General features: G+C 43.4%; 2 protein-coding genes across 3 annotated transcripts in view; one reads left to right on the top strand and one right to left on the bottom strand.

Annotated features, from left to right (window-relative positions):
- TMEM182 (transmembrane protein 182) overlaps nt 1–4661 on the bottom strand; it is a 39061-nt gene extending 34400 nt beyond the window's left edge. Inside the window, exon 1 of the mRNA XM_083174396.1 lies at nt 4552–4661. The gene's annotated coding sequence lies outside the window, so the exon portion shown is untranslated. The remainder of the gene's footprint in view (nt 1–4551) is intronic.
- The window catches only part of SLC67A2 (solute carrier family 67 member 2), a 30322-nt gene that overhangs the window by 2882 nt on the left and 7195 nt on the right, over nt 1–20245 (top strand). Inside the window, exons 2-4 of one of the 2 annotated variants that reach the window (XM_083174393.1) lie at nt 10694–10781; nt 13715–13758; nt 18483–18612. In XM_083174393.1, the coding sequence (XP_083030519.1) occupies nt 10694–10781; nt 13715–13758; nt 18483–18612 (262 nt within the window). The remainder of the gene's footprint in view (nt 1–10693; nt 10782–13714; nt 13759–18482; nt 18613–20245) is intronic. The other variant, XM_083174394.1, reaches the window with a different exon arrangement.

The following is a 20245-nucleotide window of genomic DNA, read 5'->3' as shown; positions in this document are numbered from 1 at the left end:
ATTACTTTACATGTATTCCGGGGGGGGGGGTGCGCTGCGCTCGCCACACTATATAAAATCAACTCCACGCCGACGTGGATAGTGGGGGTATGAAAAGGTCGGGAGAACGCATTCCGCTGCGCTCGCCACGCTTCAGGGTGGGGGGGGGGGGGGTGCCTAAAACCTCATTGCATGTTATACAAGTGTATAGTAAATTTAATGACATCGCACCCTAGAAAATCGCATGCGATTTTGCGTGAGGTGCGATCGCAATGTGAACTGCCGGGGCCAAGAGAGCAATGAATAAATGACATAGGAAAATCGCATCACATCGCACGGCACTAAACCAGCCCATGTGAGGCGATTTCTTACGCACAATCGCCCACTAAGCAATTTGCTTAGTGGGCACCCTGCTAATACACAAGTACCCATAGTTTTTAGCACCCCTCACTGTGGATATTGTGGGTGGAGTATCAATTGATACGTATTAACAGGCACAGTGATTGCTGGAGGTGTGTGTCAAAGATTGAGGGCATAGCCACATAATAGTACCAATTCACATTACAACACACAGTAGTGCCCCTTAGACACACTGCGTCGGCTAGAACCGCTTAGACACATTGCACCATTACACATTGTGCCACACACTGTAATGCCTGTTTAACATTGTGCTGCTTACCTATGTCCTAGTTGCCAAGGGGGTTTCATGCTCATTGCCACTGGGTAGTTAAATGCTTGTTGCCATGGGGGAATGAAATGCTGCTGCTCGTGGTAACGGGGACAGCCACCGCCAGCTGAACAGAAATGAAAGGAGTGACAGACGGTCAGAGAGCGGTGTGCTGCTCGGCTGTGTTCAGAGCAGGTTCTCGGCTATTTGAAATCTCGCGCTGGCTTTTGAGCCAATTAGGGCTGCCGGACTACAAGCTCCAATTGGCTCTCGAGCAATACATTTCAAATGGCCACAGACCTGTTCTGAATACAGCCAGGCAGCGCACGGCTTTCTGCTGGCTGTCACTGCTTTCAGTTATGCCCGGCTGTCGCTGTTACAGCGAGCGGCAGCCAGCAGTAAGGTTCCATAGTAATCAGGGCACTGAGAGCAATGAAGAAGACATTGATTGCTCTGGTGCCCTACTCAGCTGTGTGCTCTATGTAACGGTAGGGTCGGCCCTGGTGGTCAATTAGGTGCATATGGAGCAGACCACATGGTAGTAATTCTCACATATGATGCATAGCATTGTTTACACCACTTTCTATTGTCCAGAGTATGACCATAGCCTTGGTAATATCTGATCCATCAAATATTATCCATATTCTGCTTCTTTAGCAATACCTGTACATCACACAAATACTGTATTTTTATTGTGCCTTCTTTTATTGCACTGTTAAAAATCTTAGAAATTGATAAGGTGTTTATCTACAGGATGCGTTTTGGATAGTGAATATGTAGCTGAAGTGTGAAGAAAGGGTGCCGGACGGCTCATAGACAGTCGAGATTCCGACAGTCATTACTCCTACATCAGAATCCCGACTTCTCCCTCGTGGGGGTCCACGACCCCCATAGAGGGAGAATAAAATAGGTTGTGAGTGCAGCTCGCCACCATGTCTGCAGCGTGGCGAGCGCAGCGAGCCTGCAAGGGGCTTCATTGCACTCCCCCCGCTGTGCAGTCGGGATTCCGACGTCTGAGCAATGACTATCGGAATCCCGACACCCAGAAGCAATACGAGTCTCAGTAAACATAAACTGTTATTTATTAAAGGCACATACGGTGACAATTGGTATAATGTTTCCTAAGTCAGTCAGGAATGGTAACTTATACCCCTTACCCATTGCTAAACTGGATTGGACCAGGATTGCCCATTATACAGAGGAATCAAAAAAATGAAACTGGGCTGCTTAGAATAATCTATTAAAATTTAATTTCAATAATTCACAATATTGTTCAATAATTCATAGACAGACAAACCAATAATAACTATCCTTATATGCACACACTAGATCTTGTATCATTAGGTGTCCTTGTCTCCTTTTACATTGGACAGTCAGTTGTTAATATTGCATGCAGTACTTTATGGATTCTTTGGTGTTATTTCGAATGACTGCATTGCTACAGGGGTAATTCCTTCCTCAGTTCCCACTAATATGTGCACATAAAGAATTGCATGCAATATTATTAATTTCTTTATTTACAGTTTCTTATATAGCGCAGCATATTCCATTGCGCTTTACAATTGAAAACAAACGTGATTAAACAAACTGGGTAGATACAAACCAACATGGAGGTAGGAGGACCCTGCTCGCAAGCTTACAATCTATAGGGATAATAGGAGGGATACATAAGGATAGAATTCCATAGCATGGCAGTCCCATCAGAGTACAAGACCGTCCTGATGGGAAAAAATTACATATAAATGCTACTGGAGGTTGTGTGGATGTTCCTGAATATGATAAGCTTGCCTGAAGAGGTGAGTTTTCAGGGAACGCTTGAAAGGCTAGAGGAGAGTCTAATGCTGTGTACACACGGGGGCGATAGGGGCTGAAATCGCTGCGAATATGGTCGCTGAGCGACCATATTGCCAGTGATTGGAGTGTGCACCAGCGATAAATCGCCGGGTGCGCGCTCCCGTTTTCAGCCCCTGAATGGTCGCTGGTCAGGGGAGCAAAAATGGTCGCTGATCTATCTGGTGGGAGCAAAAACCTGGAAATGTATGGGAGCATATGACAATCAAATTTCCACCCAAATGCAGGAAAATCAGAATGATTTAACAATTTGTCTGACTGATCGCTGTCTGTTTTCAAGTGTTTGGGAACATTTTTTTGTCAGTTGCTCCCATACATTTCCAGGTTTTTGTTCCCACCAGATAGATCAGACAGAAAATCTGTACATGTGTATGCACCTTTAGTGTGAGCAAGTAATGAGTGTGGATGAGAGACGCAGATCTTGTACAGAGCGGAGAGGTCAGTTGGGGATATATTTTGAGATAAGAGAACATATATAAGTCAATGTAGTCAGAGTAATGGCTTCTGGAGCCTTGGATGTGTCCAGACTTAGAACATGGTTGCCTACCTGACCCTCTCCATGAGGGAGAAAATGCATACCTCCCAACATGACTCTCTCCAGAAGGGACACATTGCTCTGTTTCTGGACTTCCCTGGTCATGTAGGATTGCCATCACCTGTGGTGAAACACCTTTCTTATCAATTACCTAGCTCACCACAGGTGATGGCAATCCTGAGCAGAGCATTTTCTTCCTGAAGGAGAGGATAAGGTAGGGAACCCTGCTATAGCATTGTTGCCTACCTGACCCTCTCCTTCAGGGAGAAAATCCTCTGTTCCTTGACTTCCCTGGTAATGTATAATTGCCATCGCCTGTGGGAAGCTAGGTAATTGATAAAAAAGGTGTTTCACCACAGGTGATGGCAATCATACATTACCAGGGAAGTCCAGGTACAGAGCATTTTCTCCCTGAAGGAGAGGGTCAGGTAGGCAACAATGACTAATGCTGTGTACACACGGTCCGATTTCCTTTCCGATGTTGACGATATAGTCAACATCGGATTGGCATCGGATCAACATCGGATGCAGATCGCAAGGGTTTTAACCCTTGCGATCCTGATCCGATCCCGATGCGCGTTCATGTATCGGAAGCCAGAAAGTCTTGGCTGCCTTGTCTATATAGTGCAGATCTGCACTATATAGTCAAGATAGGATGCAAATCTGATGTGCCTTAAGATCCTATCCACGATCTTATCTGATCAGATCGTGGATAGGATCTTAAGGCACATCTAACGTGTGTACACACCATTAGAACCTGATCACATGAAGAGAATATTCACAATGCATTAGAAGTAGTTTAGAAGGCCTACTCCAATACCTTAATTGATAAACACTTAATATTTAAGAACACCAAATCTATGGATATTTGGATAGATCCCTAGCCCCAACAGTTTACCCCAGTGGTGTCAAACTCATAGCCCTATAGCTGTTGTGGAACTACATGTCCCAGCATGCCCTGACACAGTTTTAGCAATCCATTATATAAAATCTATGGCATGCTGGGATGTGTAGTTCCACAACAGCTGGAGGGCCACTGACGCCACTGGTTTACCCCTTTTAGCTCAATCTTCACGTTTTAATCCACCCATCACAGTTCATACCTTTTGAGCAACAGCTGAAAATTTAGCAGACTGACAGATGTTGACAATCATGGACATTTTTCCTTTGTCGCTGAAAAAGCTCTGAAGGTAGTGTGTAAGCTTGCCCTCTCTAAATGGGACTTAAGTGATGACTGTTCTTCAATGCATTGATACATTTACCAAGAATCAATAAAGAAGTATTTATAGTCTCACTTTCTTTCAGCCTTTCTCCATTGTTTTGAGTTTTGGCACATCTTTCAGAACTTGCCAAGTCACAAAGTGCTAATTTGCTGACTTTTACTACTCGAGGAACAGCCAATTTTTAACAGGCAAACAGTAAATATACTATGATTCCTACTTGAGGAACTATTTAGTTTTGTGAAAGCAATACTTTGGAACTTTATTCTTAAGGCAATGTTCATTCATGCCTCACAAACCTGACTTGGTTTACATCTGTTTTCTGATTTCCAATGTGTTCATGCTGCAGCTGCTCTGCATTCCTCTTTGATTTAAGCTCCTGTGAGGCTATCTGGCTTCAGCACTGGTCACATGTGAATTCAAGTAATCCCACTCCCTGGTTGTGACCTAATTGCTGCTGCGGCCAGTAGCCAATCCCCAGCTACCTAGGGGGATATAAAGACTCACTTGAGACTAGCTCAGGGCCTTGAACAACTAGTCTGATCCCTGTGTTCATCCAGAAGTCAGCATTCCAAGGCTCCAGGTTCCCTGTGGTTTTCTGTGCAATCTGCTGCTGTTACTAAAGCTCCCTGGCTCTCTCCACCTGCCAGGTTACCTTCCTTGATGTTACCATCTCCAGCTCCCAAGGGAAGAGGCTAGAGCACTCCAGCATCTCCCAGCAGAGTTTGCTATTGGTCTTAAAGGGCCATCACCGTCTTTGACTCCCTAGTTGACACCGGTGTCTACTCTAAACCTCACTCGTCATTCTCCTGAGTTTCCCAGAGACTGACTCCAAGGCTCCTAAATACCTGCTACAGTGAACCTCATCCTGTTGCTGCTGTTTTTACTACAACCTTGCCTGGTTATTTCCACCTGCTATAGCTGCTGTTATATTGTCTCCAGCTTACAGTCAGCTTCCCGAGTGCAGCACAGGACAATCGACTACCAGGCCGTCACTGACTCCCATATCGACGTGGCAACCATCCCCAGCTCCCAGGCTGAAGAATACATACAGACCGGTGTCGGCTCCCAGGCCATCAACTGCCCATGTCGGCTCCCAGGCCATCAACTGCCCATGTCGGCTCCCAGGCCACCTACAGTCCGTGTCGGCTCCCAGGTCGCAACACCCCTTCGGCCTACAGTCCATGTCGGCTCCCAGGTTGTCAACACTCCTCCAGGCTGTTGACTACTCATCGGCTCCCAAGCCAATGTCATCTCTTCGGCCTCCCAGGCCAATGCAGACAAAAGTTCCAAGCTCACTGCCACTAGTCACCGTCCAGTGTAGTTTCATGGCGCCACTTATTAGTCAGTGTAGTGTCCCTGTCAGCATTATCGTTGTGTTCCCATAGTCGGCTTGTGTCTGCAACTGTGTACGTTCGGCCCTAAACGGAGCTTACGAAGTTAGTGTAGTCAGTCAGCGTTGACAGCCCTTTTTTTACATTTGTGTGGGAACCATTGACCATTTTACCTGCCTGACATGACAGTGAATGTGTTCCTGAAACACCCCCACTATCCACGTCAGCCTGAAGTGTGTTGAGCGCAGCGGTACGCGCCCTCCCGACCTGTTCATACCCCCACTATCCATGTCAGCATGGAGTTATTTCTATAAAGTGTGGCGAGCGGAGCTTGGTTACGTGACATGTATTACAAGTGCGCTTGCCACAATTTGGGCTCATTTTGCGAGTCCGCTTGCCACACTTTATAAAATCAACTCCACACCGACGTGGATAGTGGGGGTATGAACAGGTCGAGAGGACGCGTATCTTGTCCCCTCGCTGTGCTCGCCACACTCTGGGTTGACGTGGATAGTGGGGATTTGAAATGGAGGCATTTGCCAGTATGTAACACTGGCAAATGCATCCTTTATTGTGCATGAGAAGCACCTGCACCGCCCCCCCCCCCCCCTTTTTGGACGAGACGCATGCGCTACCGAACCCCTAAACCTCCCCAGAAAAAACTCACCCAGTGGGGTGCACTTCCTAAAAAAACAAAACCCACCACTGAAGGGGTTAAAAAGCATTTCCATTGACCTTGGTAAAATACCTGCATCTTCCTTTGTGCCTTGGAATGCAAACATTTTACCAGTGGTAACACCATATGTAAAAACTAGACGGTTCTGATCAGCCATAATATCTACCACTTGATTCTTTAAAGTGCCTTCAAAAATTTGTGTTTGTGTTGTCTCTGCCAAATGCATGGGTAAAGGTGAACTTCTGGTCCAATGAACCACTGCTTTTGTCACTTAGCCGATATGCCTGTGAATTATGTGGGGCCTTCACTAACACAATACATGCATCTGGAATGCTGGCCCAATCCTGCAACTCATTACGTTCAATTTCAGAAGCAGTAAAGGGCCTGACACGGAGAAATACATGCATGTGCCGATGGGAGGCCTCGGCTGTCATTTCTACACCTGTGTGCTTAGCTTCATTCTGTCCGAACCTCTCCCCATATGATTATATACACTTCTAGGGCATTATCTGAGCAAAATGCTAATGTCCTGTGTGCCCTAAAAGTCACAGTTGGCCATTCTCTAAAAATATGCATAGGCAAATGCTGCAATGTCCTTTCAGGGCTTATAGGAGAATTGCAAACCATTGTAGAAATCAAATTATTAACCCTATGGTTACAGTTGGCTCCATAATGGAACATAAATCATCCCCCGCCGCAAGGACCTCTTGGGACTCTAGTGCATCTCCCTGGGATCAGCTGCGGCTGCCATCTTCCTCACTGACCATCGGCCAAAGCTCCCGCCCTCTCTATTTAAATACCTGCAACATTTAAACAAGATGATGAAGAACTGTTGCGCTGTCTTTAATAATGTGAAGAGTTGTTTATCCTCTTATCACACATTCATCGGTAAAATACCTGCATCATCCTTTTTGCCTTGGAATGTGAACATTTTACCAGCGGTAACACCATATGTAAAAATGAGATGGTTCTGACCAGCTATAATATCTACCACTTGATTCTTTAAAGTGTCTTCAAAAATTTGTGTTTGTGTTGTCTCGGCCAAATGCATGCGTAAAGGTGAACTTCTGGTCCAATGAACCACTGCTTTTGTCACTTAGCCGATATGCCTGTGAATTATGTGGGGCCTTCACTAACACAATACATGCATCTGGAATGCTGGCACAATCCTGCAACTCATTACGTTCAATTTCAGAAGCAGTAAAGGGCCTGACACGGAGAAATACATGCATGTGCCGATGAGCGTTTATGGGAGGTTATATCTCCCTGGGATCAGCTGCTGCCGCCATCTTCCTCACTGACCATGGCCAAAGCTCCCGCCATCTCTATTTAAATACCTGCAACATTTAAACAAGATAATGAAGAACTGTTGCGCTGTCTTTAATAATGTGAAGGGTTGTTTATCCTCTTCTCACACATTCATTGGTTTCCCAAGAGAATTTTCACCAGGATGAAACAGGGAAACATGTCAGAGACAGATATTTACAGAATGCCCATGCAAGGGATATTCAACGATGATGCTCAGTATCATATACGTTTGGTTCTATTATACAGAGAGAGAGAGAGACCCCAGGTTTATCCTTTCTCATAACCTGGGTTGGTCGACCTGGGTTATAAACTTTTGCTTTTCCGCCGCACCTCAACTCTGGTCCATACTATACAAACACGGCGATAACCTGGTCTGAGGTGCGATGTGGTATTATTGATACACAGTGTTGGCTGTTACCATGACTTATATAGTGATTTACAATAAAATAATGGCTGCTTCTCAAGGGTTTTGAAGGACATGGGAATTGTGATAGTTACTGGAGGTTATGTAGGAGACTAGTAAAACACTCAGTGGTTGTGTCAGTTCTTTTTCCTATTGCATGCCATAGATTTGACATACTGTATATAGGTATGACCTTACAGGCATGGCTATTTTTACAATTGCTCTTTGACACTGAAAGTACTGCTGAATATTGTTAATTCATTTATTTTTTTAGAGCACATAGGGCCTTATTCTAGTTCACTCATTCTGACAAAATCCTTCGGTACTTATGTATTATCTGGGCTCCCATGTTAAATGCACCCCATTTTTTCATACCCCTACTATCCAACTACGCATGGAGTTGATTTTATATAGTGTGGCGAGCGCAGCGAGCCACCCTGCCCGAAGCGTGGCGAGCGGACGTGGTCTCCTAAGAAAAACGTGAGCCCAGATATTACATACATTAAGTACCAATCCTTCTTATGCTGTGTACACACGGGGGAGATATATTGCTGAGCAATATATGGCTGAGCAATATATTGCTCAGTTTCTACTTTACATCAGCGACCAGAGATGGTCGCTGATGAAAAAGAAACTGCCGGGGGGAGCCCGGCAGTGGTAATCAGCTGGTCGCAGGAGCATGTTCCTGCGACCAGCGATCACCACGGGCAAAAACGGGAGCGCGCACCCGGCGATACATCGCCGGTGCACACTCCCATTGCAGGCAATATGGTCGCTCAGCGACCATATTTCCCGCGATTTTGGCCAAAATCGCACCTGTGTGTACGCACCTAAAGATGGTTAAATGTGCAGAGAGAATTACATTTGGGTGAGTTATTTTCTCACCTGTGCAGGGTAGATACTGGCTGCTTTATTTTTACACTGCAATATAGATCTCACTTTGAAGTAAAACCCCACCTAAATCTAACTCTCTCTGCACAAGTAACATCTGCCCCCCTGCAGTGCACATGGTTTTGTCCATCTAAGAAGGATTTTGTCAGACAGAGTGAACTAGAATAAGGCCTATAGTCTCAAAATTAGTTGTCGTGGATAATTGTGCTCCAAAACTATTATATATTATACAGACCTTAAACCTACAGCTACATTACTTTTGTTAAAGTTTACTGTCCACAAATTAATGTCACCAGTATATTATCTCCCTAACAAAGTCATGGTGATTAAGGGGACCAAGTGCTAGTTTAAAATAAAAAAATAAAGTGGGTTTTGTTTTAAATAAAGTGTGTGTGTGTGTGTGTGTGTGTGTATGTGTGTGTGTATATGTATATGTATATATATATATATATATATATATATATATATATATATATATATATATATATATATATATATATATATATATATATATATATATATATATATATATATATATATATATATATATATATATATATATATGTGTGTGTATATGTATGTGTGTGTGTATATATATATATATATATATATATATATATATATATATATATATATATATATATTTACTGCAATGGTTGCTTTGATAACTTAAGGTCCATACACACTGGGCGACTATGCCCAGCGTGTATGGACAGCGATGATGTCAATCACCGCTGCGGGGAAAGCCGCTCAGTGCATACACACTGAGCGGCTTTCCCCCTGCCCGGCACAGATGGAGGGGGAAGGATGGTGTTGCAGAGCTATGCAAAGCCGCCCTCAACACCGCTCATCTGCTGGTATAACCAGCAGATGAGCGGCTTTCCCGGCGATAATGCAGGAGCACACAGCAGCGATCACCGCTGGGGCATACACACTGGGCGGCTTTGAGCTGAAAGCCACTCAAACAGGCTGTTTTGACCGGCTTTCAGCTCAGTCGCCCAGTGTGTATGGGCCTTTAGTTGTACATGAGGTATGACTTTGCTCTAGTTTTATTATTTTGTAGTCAAATACAGAAATTTAAATCTCTTGTATGTATACAAATTTAATGTAGGTGCATTGCTGGACAAGGAGCCTGCGATCATTTGGGCCTTTTTGTGTTGTCAAGACAACCTTTTTAGTCTAAGCTAAAATTTGCCACTAACTCTCTCTGATGGATGTTTTGGGGGGTTTTGCAGCCTAAGGATTGACATTGACCCTATATTGTGTTTTCACAGCAACAGCTTCTAAATGCAAATGTCACACATGGAATCCACTCCAAATTTCTAATTGAAATAGCTTTGAGGGGGAATTCAATAGTTTTTCCCTACAGCCACCGCAACATGGCACCTTTTTTGAAGCAATTCAGTTGTTGCTCCAACTGAATTGCTTTGATTAGCCCATGCCAGACACATTTCAGTTCATACTGAATCCAGTTCTATTAGAAAGAGCTTTCGGTATCCTCTCCCATCAATTTCCATGGAAGATTAGGTGTGACCAAAAAACAAATGGACCTTCTAGTCAATAGTAATTACTTTTGGTCCCTTGAAAAAGAGGGGCTACATATTAAACAGCTGTATTTCCCAAACTCTTCCAATTTGGATGTAAATACCCTCAAATGAAAGCTTGATAGTCTGCACTTTACCAAAACATCTATAAATTATGTAATGAAAGTGGTTTTAAACAGCTAAAATGACAAAAATGAAATCTGTGTCCAAATGGACCTAATGGTATATATTATGTGACACTTTTTTTTTTTCTTTTTTTTTTTTTTTTTTTTTTTTTTTTCCTAGGACCTTTTTGGCGTGAGCATGATTGTGCCTTTACTAAATCACCACATGAAATCTCTTGGTGCAAGTCCAACTACAGCAGGTATAATAGGTAAGGAATATGTTGGTGATAACATTTATGAGCCTCACTACTCTACTATAACAAACTCCTTTTATCTCTTGAACAAGGCCCAGCATGTGTACTGTCGGCAGAATAATTCTTGTCCCGCACTTGGTCCTTATCCTGTAGTGTGTGTATATATATATATATTATTATATTGCCATCTTTATCTGGAATCAGAGCTTGTTTAAATGTTATTTTGGTTGAGCTAAATTATGTAGCATCTGTAAAATATTCGGTACTTGTTTCCTAGCACGGCGCCCATCACATACCATACTTAGTGGTGTGCGATGCGATATTCATGTTAAATTAACAGGAGTGCTTGTACAATGAAATATCGCATAGCATTGCATGCCAGCAAATGGCATGTGATACGAGTTATAATTGTACAAGCGCCCTGATGGGTGCTTACAATGTTAAATGCACCCCCATTGGCAACGCCACCCCCACTATCCACGCCAACCTGAAGCGTGGCGAGCGCAGCGGTACGCGTCCTCCGACCTTTTCATACCCCCACTATCCACGTCGGCGTGGAGTTGATTTTAGATAGTGTGGTGAACGCAGAGAGCCACTGAGCCCAAAGCGTGGCGAGCCCCGCGGAATATGAGCACGAAGCGCAGCGAGGGGACGCGGAATACATGTAAAGTAATCCGTGTCCCCTCTCGGGCTCGTCACGCTTCGGGCTCGCTGCGCTCACCACACTATCTAAAATCAACTCCGCCGATGTGGATAGTGGGGGTATGAAAAGGTCGGGGACGCGTACCGCTGCACTTGCCACGCTTCGGGGTGGCGTTGCCAATGGGGGTGCATTTAACATTGAAAGCACCCATCAGGGTGCTTGTACAATTATAAATCGCATCGCATGCCGCTATATTGCATGCGATGCGATTGTATAAGATGTACTACGATCAAAATTGTGGGCGCCGTGCTAGGAAACAAGTACCAAATATTCTTCCACAGCTAGATTGGAAAACTGGGACTTCTGGCAAATGCCAGAAGTCGATGGACTGGTTTGGATACTTGGAGGCTTGGCTGAGCAACTCCACTTCCTGGCCCTCTGCTGGGCCGGTATGTTGAGACGCAACTCTTTGTTACATATGAATACACCCTTTGTTTTTGTTGCAGTTCTTGTATGCTGTTTCCTATATGCTGCTGCGTTAGGCTGAACTTTGACACTTCAGAGTAATGGTGTGCCTCATATAAAGTGATTATTTCTATGGAGGTACTTTTAATGTCGGTCATATCTTAGGATCCTGGTTTAAAGGCTCCATCATGTGGCTGTATACGGTTATACCAAAAACTACCTCAAAGGGGACTAGAATGCAGTGCCGCCTGTTTGGACCTGGCTGCACCCATTAGAGTCTTAGAGGCTGGTGCAGATTGCATGCTGGGAAATAAATGCAGATTTTCGGTTGTAATTCGAGTTAAGATTAATCTGTGTGGCTGTACCAGCCATATCTATTTTCCTGTGAAGCAGCCATCTTTATTATTAGTGAGCATGTGCATGAGACATATGCCTGATACAAAAGATATGTCTGAAATTAGATAAATATCCTTAATTTGGTGCCACAAGGGGTCCGAAGGGCCTTTACAAAAAACATAAGCAGAAACCGTGCAAACAAAAGATGAAGGTACAAAACATTGCAGAACGTGAGATAAAATCAATATAAACATTGCTGCATATTAATTAGTAATATTATTCGTAAAAATAGTACTGACTGAACTGAAGGGCTCGGTGCCATTGTTGGCATTGAGAAGGATATATTACTGAGGGAGGGAAGAGCAATCCTATATCTGGAATTTACCCTACATATCACCTTGTAAAGCTAAAATAACTGCTAAAGTCAGATGACCCAGTCTGCTAATATAGTCTAGTAAGTCTGGTTTTGCAGGATTTTTTCTTCTTCTAGTTTAGTATTGCTGTACATTTCTTAACCCTTGATACCTAATCTATATGTCTTGATTATGGAGTACAATTGTCCTTGATAATACGAATGTTAGATTAGTAGTTTTGACATTGTTTACATCTAATTTATACTAAGGTCCCCATACACTACTTCAACTTTTGCAAGGGGAGAAGTCTCAGCCGATCCCACTCGAACTCCCTAAGACCGTAATGGCTAACCTTGACACTCCAGCTGTTGAACTACACATCCCAGCATGCCCTGCATCGGTTTTAGCATGGCCAAATAGTAAAACTGATACAGGGCATGCTGGGATGTGTAGTTCAACAGGTGGAGTGTGAAGGTTAGCCATCACTGACCCAAGAGCTTCCCGGGCTGCAGGATCACATACTGTATATATCGTATGCGGTTGTTTTGGATATGATATATTGTATGCGTTTCCATTCGCTGCTGCAGAGAGGCTGTCAGGTGGAAGTCGGACCAGCAGAACATCTGATCTCTGACTCGGAACCAATGCACATGGGACTGCCGATCAAATCGGATGTCAAATACATGCGCTTTTGGCTACTCTTGGCCCAATCATTGGAATCTGGTGAAAAGTGAGCAAATCGCACTAGTGTATGGCCATCTTGTTTTAGTAATGTGTCCTGATATTTTTTTAACATAGTAAATGAGGTAAAATAAAGACCAAGTTCAACCTGTTTAACTAGATTCATTGGACTAAATCCTAGATATAAACTGGGGTGTCGCTGTCTGCTTTAGTGCTTCTAGCACAGTGTGGTCTGTATGTCAGCACATATATGCAAACCAGACCGGTGCTAGAAACACTGCAGCAGACAGTGACACCCCAGGCAGGGAAGAGGAACTGCATGGGTTTTCAAATATGGTGAGTGCTAGAATGAACACCTATCCATCAAGTACTTGTCCAATGTGATCTTAAATGTATTTAATGTGTCTGTATTTTTGTACACCAGATACATTTTTAAAACAGTACTGATTTAATACTGTACTTTCTCTTAGGCTCCTGCTATGGCGTTCTGCAACTCTTCTCTAGCTCAATTGTGGTAAGTGTCGCATTGATTTATTAACAGAGAACTTTGCATGTACTTAGCAGCTCTGTCAGTTGGTTATATGAAGATCTTATTTATCATTCCATATTACCTTAATTATATTTAAAGATCCAGTATAGAACAGTTTGCAATTAAAATCTATCAAAAGCTGTGTATGAGGAAGCTAAACTCTCTGGCATATTTAGACTTTACTAAACTGGTCCATCACACTACTTTGCAGCAGGCTGCCATGTAAGGAAGGGGATGACTCTCTAGGTAAGCATGCAGATTGAGTGACAGGTTTGCAGTGTGTGGATTTATGTAGACAGTCAGTAAGGTCACATTAACCTAAATTGTATAAATAGTTTTTACAATTGTTTTTGACCTGATGACATTGCTGTTCTTAAGATGAGGAAAGCGTCTGCTCTCTTTATTAAAGTTAAAGAGGAGACCCTATTAAAGTTAAAGAGGAGACCCTTTTTAACAAAGTTTGTGTCAAAGGTCCACTTTAATGTGTTGACATATGAACATGGTTTGTATATGAGACTATGCAAGTTTAGTTGTTGTTTAACCCATCGAGTGTCAACATCTCTGGCATTTTTAGCAGATATTTTGCACATCTCTCAAAGTGTCCCTCACATGTGTTATATAAATTGAAATAAAAAATATTGTGTAAGAAATTAAAAAAAAATATTTCCTATGGTCATTATGATAAATAAAAATGTTTGCTTAGCAATTTTCACACCTATTTTGACAAATTCACTTTCCACTAATTATCCATGACATGAAGACTTCGGGGGGTGTTCAATGTGCCGCCGCTATTCCTGACGGGGGAAATAGCGGTGGCTCCATATTCAATGCTGTTTTTAGCGACAGGATTGAAGCGGGATCACAGCAGAACAGGCCCGACTTTAGAAGCTGTTGTGCTTGTTCTGACAATAACGGCGTGTACTGTCGCGATCCCGGCTCCAGATCAACAATCCACGGCTGTTTTTGTGGCCACACCCCCTTTGCACCAATTGGCAGGCGGGACATTGAATCCCGCCTGTGGTTCAGCTGTCGGGTTAACTGCAACGGGCCAGGATCACGGCTGTCGGGAGGGATCGACAACAGTGATCGTGGATTGAATACCCCCCTTCCTTGGCTGACCAGTGATGACAATATAAACAAAAAGAACCACTCTTTAGTACTTTCTATTCTTCCTTTTTTGGTGAGATGAGCCCAGTGGTGGTGTCAGTGTTCCATGTGATAGCGGGCTCCTGGGTCACTTAAGGTGTGTACACATGGTGCAATTTTTGGCTTATGATTTTGACAATATAGCCAAATACTGTATAGATTGCATAGAAAGTTAGCGAAAATAGCACAGTGCTCCTCCTACTTATGATACTGATACGTGGTCCCATGTGGTCAGTATATCTTGGCTAAATAGACTGCAGGCAAGGCCATTTTGACGATATCGCTTTTAATGTATTTGGCAATAGGCCATAGAGCACATATTCAAAATTGCAAGAGACTATACTCAAGATTTTATGGTTCTGGGCTGTGGGGAATTAAAGGGAAGCGCATAGTCAAAATCAACCCATGTGTACACCACTTTACTCCTGTTTGCTATTCACTTGTTTAAAAATAAAATCTGAGAATTGACTGACACGAATGTCACAAAACTTCCTCATAATCAGTGCATCCATCCAAAGTGCATCAGGTCTAGTTCTCCTCCCACTTTTTGACTACATATGTGTGGGCACATGTGCTGAAATCATCTGTGTTAGTTGCTGGGTACACTTGGCAACAAGGGTGCCCACCATGCCTTAAATAGTGCCGGTTTAGTCTTTAAGTAATACAGAAATATTTTGAATTGTAAACTTGGTTTTTATAGGGCCCTTCTCTATCAGCATACAGTAGGACTACAAATTAACCTTAAAAGGGACTATTTGCCTTGAGCTGGCTCATGATTTTAATCTGCAAACCCCTAGTTTTTAATCCTGCCCAGCCAGAACTTCCTTACTCTGTTTCCAGAATGTCTAATCTTGCCCTGACCAAACTAATACTATTCCAGTGCAGACATTGTTTTCATATAGTCACACTTCATAGTGAAAAACACATACTGACTGTTATCACAGTTTTTGGAGTCCTATTATTCAGAAGGTTTGAAAACTACTGTACTTTGATGTACCAGTTCATGCCATATAGAGGTGCATGTTGTCCATGCTGCTGTCTTCCTCCAGCAGTTTCAGAGTCTCTCATCTCTACTACTGTCTGTTTCTGTCTGTGGTTTCCTACTTGACCGGTCACTGCCTCACACAGTATCTGCACACTCCATATTACATGGATATGACAGTCTACCTTTTATTTTAAAAGTTCTCAAGCAGAAATCTGGCCAGGATAGGGTCTATAAAAGGAGCGCCTACATTTGACATACTTGCTGTGTCTCCTTTTACAGACCCTATCCTGGCAATATTTTTGCTTTAGACATTTTTTCTATCCAACATCGAAGTCCTGTGTGACGTATCACCAGTGACGTGCGGTGAAGTGAGAGACTGGTGAGGCTCTGTGGACCCAATTTTGATATGGGTACAAGTCCTGCCCGCCAAAGCACGAAACAGTATCACCGCTACCGCCGCCAATGCTCAATTGTGAGAGCTTTGATGACTATCCCCTAAGTATGTAAAATACAGGGTATATATTATATAGAAGCAGTGATGAAATGGACTGCTTCTACAGTTTATATACACAGTCTTTTATATACAGATGGTGTGATAGACCATAGTAAATGGGCCCCCTAATCTGTGAGTGATGGCTGCATGAAGGATTCAGGAAAAACTTTCCAGATACTGCAGCTCCCTCTGGAACCCATTCCCTCTGCCCCAACACACAGACCTCAGATCACAGCACAGCCCATATCAATCATTATATACTGTATGGCTGAATGATCCTAGAAAAAACGCTGCTGAGCTGAGGTTGAATAGATAAGGGACAGGGTAGGGGCTGACCTTGACCTGTTAGTGCACTGGATGCAGGGAGAAATCACGGACAGTGACAGACTGCTGCTTATCACTCTGAACGGAGCTGAAGTGTTAATGAGATAACGGGCAGCAGGACACATACTCACACACTTGAAATGCTGTGCTTGCTAGAGCTGAGGCTGGCTGGACAGACACAGATAGAAAGGGGAGAAAGCCAGTGAAGGGAGAGAGGAGGAGCAGACGGGGCAGAGTGGATCTTATTGGCCGGGCCTCGGGAGAGCTCTCCTACCTCTGCGAAGTTCTGCTGCTGGCTCAGTCACTTCTGTTTGTCTAGCTTACACAGCAGTGATTTGGAGGGATTGATGCAGATTCCTGGAGTCCGACATTCGGCACACACACAGACAGTGGCAGCACATGGTATGGAGCTGTATTATGGGATGTGATCTCCTAAACCCGCCCCTGAACTCAACCCTGACAGCGGATACAGGCTGTCAGTGTGTGACAGCCTGATCCGCTGTCCTATTAGATCTGTTACAGTGACAGGGGTGTGCCTTGTATATGGACTGAAGGCACGTCCCTGTCACTGATGCAGATGTCTAGGTGCCGCTTCCCCATTGTTTTTCAATGGGCTTTGCAGCCTCTTTCTCTGCCCGTGATTAGCCCCGCCCCCCGCTGCTGCTGATAGTTAGCAATTAGCCGGAGGCACAGCTCCTGCAGCCTTTAAGACTCACAACAGTGTCCCAACTCATCATTTATATAAAAAAAATACAAATAAGATATTTCTCATACTGTCTATGTGTTAGAAATATCTTTGTATTTTTGTTAATCAATGATGACAGGTGAAGCACTGCCTCCCCTGCCTCCCCTGACTGCACGTCCCTGCGTATCACCTATGTTTAGGCATAGAACTTCTGCTGAGACAGTCGCCTAAAAAAATCTGAGGTATACCACCTTCAGGCACTTACCACTCCTACCGCCCACAAACGCATAAAAAATGAGATACATCATCTTATAGTCCATTATCGGATGTTTGCAAATCTATTTAAAGGAACAATTCAATTTGTTACCTGTCTGCTTAGACCCTGATGAAGTAGTTGTAAGATGAAACGCGTAGGGTTGGACTTACCTTGTATCGTCTTGAATTAAACGATGTGGACCATGAAATTTTATAGAATTTTTAATAAAAACTCAAATGTTATTGTCATCAATTGTGTACATCTCTCCACGCTATTGGTGAAAACCTGTTAGGTGGTGGTTATCATTAGCACTCTCTATTTAATCCAATACATAAATATATCCAAAATCACTGCACTCTTTAACCCAGGCATCCACTGGGGTACCGTTTAGAAAGTACTGTAATGATTCAGCATTCACAATGACGTACCCAGAAACCCCAAAAGAGGGAAAAGCAGCACTCCGTCTTCTCAAAGTATAAACCCAGAGTTTAATCCAATCGATAGCCTGCCGACGTTTCGGTTCTGGTGCTGACCTTTGTCAAGGCGATGGCAATACAAGCAGCAGTAAACAGCAAGCCAACAATGGGGTAGGGGTACTGGGACAACATACAAAACTTCAAGTACTGTATATGTATATAATCATCTCAAGAAAAAGATTAAAAAATATCTATATCATTTTGGGAACATTGACCTTTTACCAAGTTAATGACAGCTGAGTACTGTATAGTCCCCTGTTTTTATGTAATTATGGTAATAAATGTATGAATATCTGTAATAACACTATAGCCACTGTATAAAAAAAAATTCTTCTTCTGTGCAGGGAAGCTGGAGCGATATCATTGGAAGACGCTATTCACTAATTACTTGTATTGTTATCAGTGCCTGTGGCTATGGTCTACTTGGCATATCCATTAACATTTACATATACGCTATTGCAAGAATACCAGTGGGTAAGTATCTAGAAGCAGTTGCTCACTAATTTTCTTAAATGTACCTACCGCTTGCGCAGCAAATTTATGAGTATTGCCAATATTCATGAAGACGCAGTCTATCAAATCTACGGTCTCAGTCATATTATTATTTTTATCATTTCTCCTACTACAGCAAAGACCATCTAATGCATCTTTGGCTAAGATTTACTGGTACTTGTTTCCTAGCACGGCGCCCATCGCATACCATAAGCCATACAATGGTATGCGATGCGATGTCAGCCGATGTTGTTCAATTTTAAATCTTATACCATCGCATTGTATGCCCTATACAATGGTATACGATTTCAATTTGTATAAGCACCCTAATGGGTGTGTTCAATGTAAAATGGGCCCCCTATAAAATTATTAATTGTATAAGCACCGTAAGGGGTGCTTACAATGTTAAAAGCACCCCCAGTATCAACGCCAACCCGAAGCATTGCGAGCGGCAGCGGTGCGCATCCTCCGACCTTTTCATACCCCTACTATCCACGTCGGCGTGGAGTTGATTTTATATAGTGTGGCGAGCCACCAAGCCCGAAGCGTGGCGAGTGGACGCAGAATACATGTAAAATAATACGGGGCTCATCACGCTTAGGGCTTGGTGGCTCACCACACTATATAAAATCAACTCCACACCGACGTGGATAGTGGGGGTATGAAAAGGTCGGAGGACGCGTACCGCCACCCCTCACGGGCTCGCTATGCTCGCCACGCCTCGGGTTGGCATTGATAGTGGTGGTGCATTTAACATTGTAAGCACCCATTAGGGTGCGTATACAATGAAAAATCGTATAGGGTGCTTAAATCGCATTGCATGCGGCTATATGGCATGCGATACAATGCATAAGATGCCATACGACTGAATCGTGGGCGCCGTTCTAGGAAACAAGTACAGATTTTTACTTGTTTATTTTATAGTAAATATAGCTGTGTGTGTATAAGGGAGTCATTCTGAGTAAAAATGCAGAAGCTAATACTGGGGCCGATCTTTCTACTGAGATGCGCAGTGGTTGCGACACAATACCGTTTCTGTGTGTGCTTAGATGCCACCTTTTGTTCACTCCATTAAAACTGGCAGGTGCAATGTCTGTCTGAGTCTGGCCTCCTGTGAGGAATTATGTCTTTAGTGTCAGCATCACATCTGTGTCTAGCTTGCCACTCCTCTTTTACCTCCCAGGAACAGTCCCTGAATTTGACAAATCAAATGTCTGAGTTTGTTCTGATCTTTTAGAATTAGCCATTGGGATGCATGTCCAGTGTGACGGACTAAGGCCCAGATCTGATTGCAGAACAAATTTGTTCTCAAAATGGGAAAAACCATGTGCACTGCAGGTGGGGCAGATGTAACCTGTGCAGAGTTACATTTGGGTGGGGTATGTTGAAACTGAAATCTAAATTGCACTGTGAAAATAATGTAGCCAGAATTTACCCTGCACAGAATGAAAATAACTCGCCTGAATGTAACTCTCTCTGCACATGTTACATCTGCCCCACCTGCAGTGCACATGGCTTTGCTCATTTTGAGAACAAATTTGTACTGCGATCAGATCTGAATAAGGGCCTAATTACGTCAGACACTTGCAACTGCCATTTCAAATAGACTCACTGG

The sequence above is a fragment of the Crinia signifera genome, chromosome 2 (assembly GCF_055691185.1).
Source record: "Crinia signifera chromosome 2, ASM5569118v1, whole genome shotgun sequence".
Taxonomy (NCBI): Eukaryota; Metazoa; Chordata; class Amphibia; order Anura; family Myobatrachidae; genus Crinia; species Crinia signifera.
The sequence above is the reverse complement of the archived record's forward strand: the minus strand, read 5'-3'. Positions and strand labels throughout refer to the sequence as shown.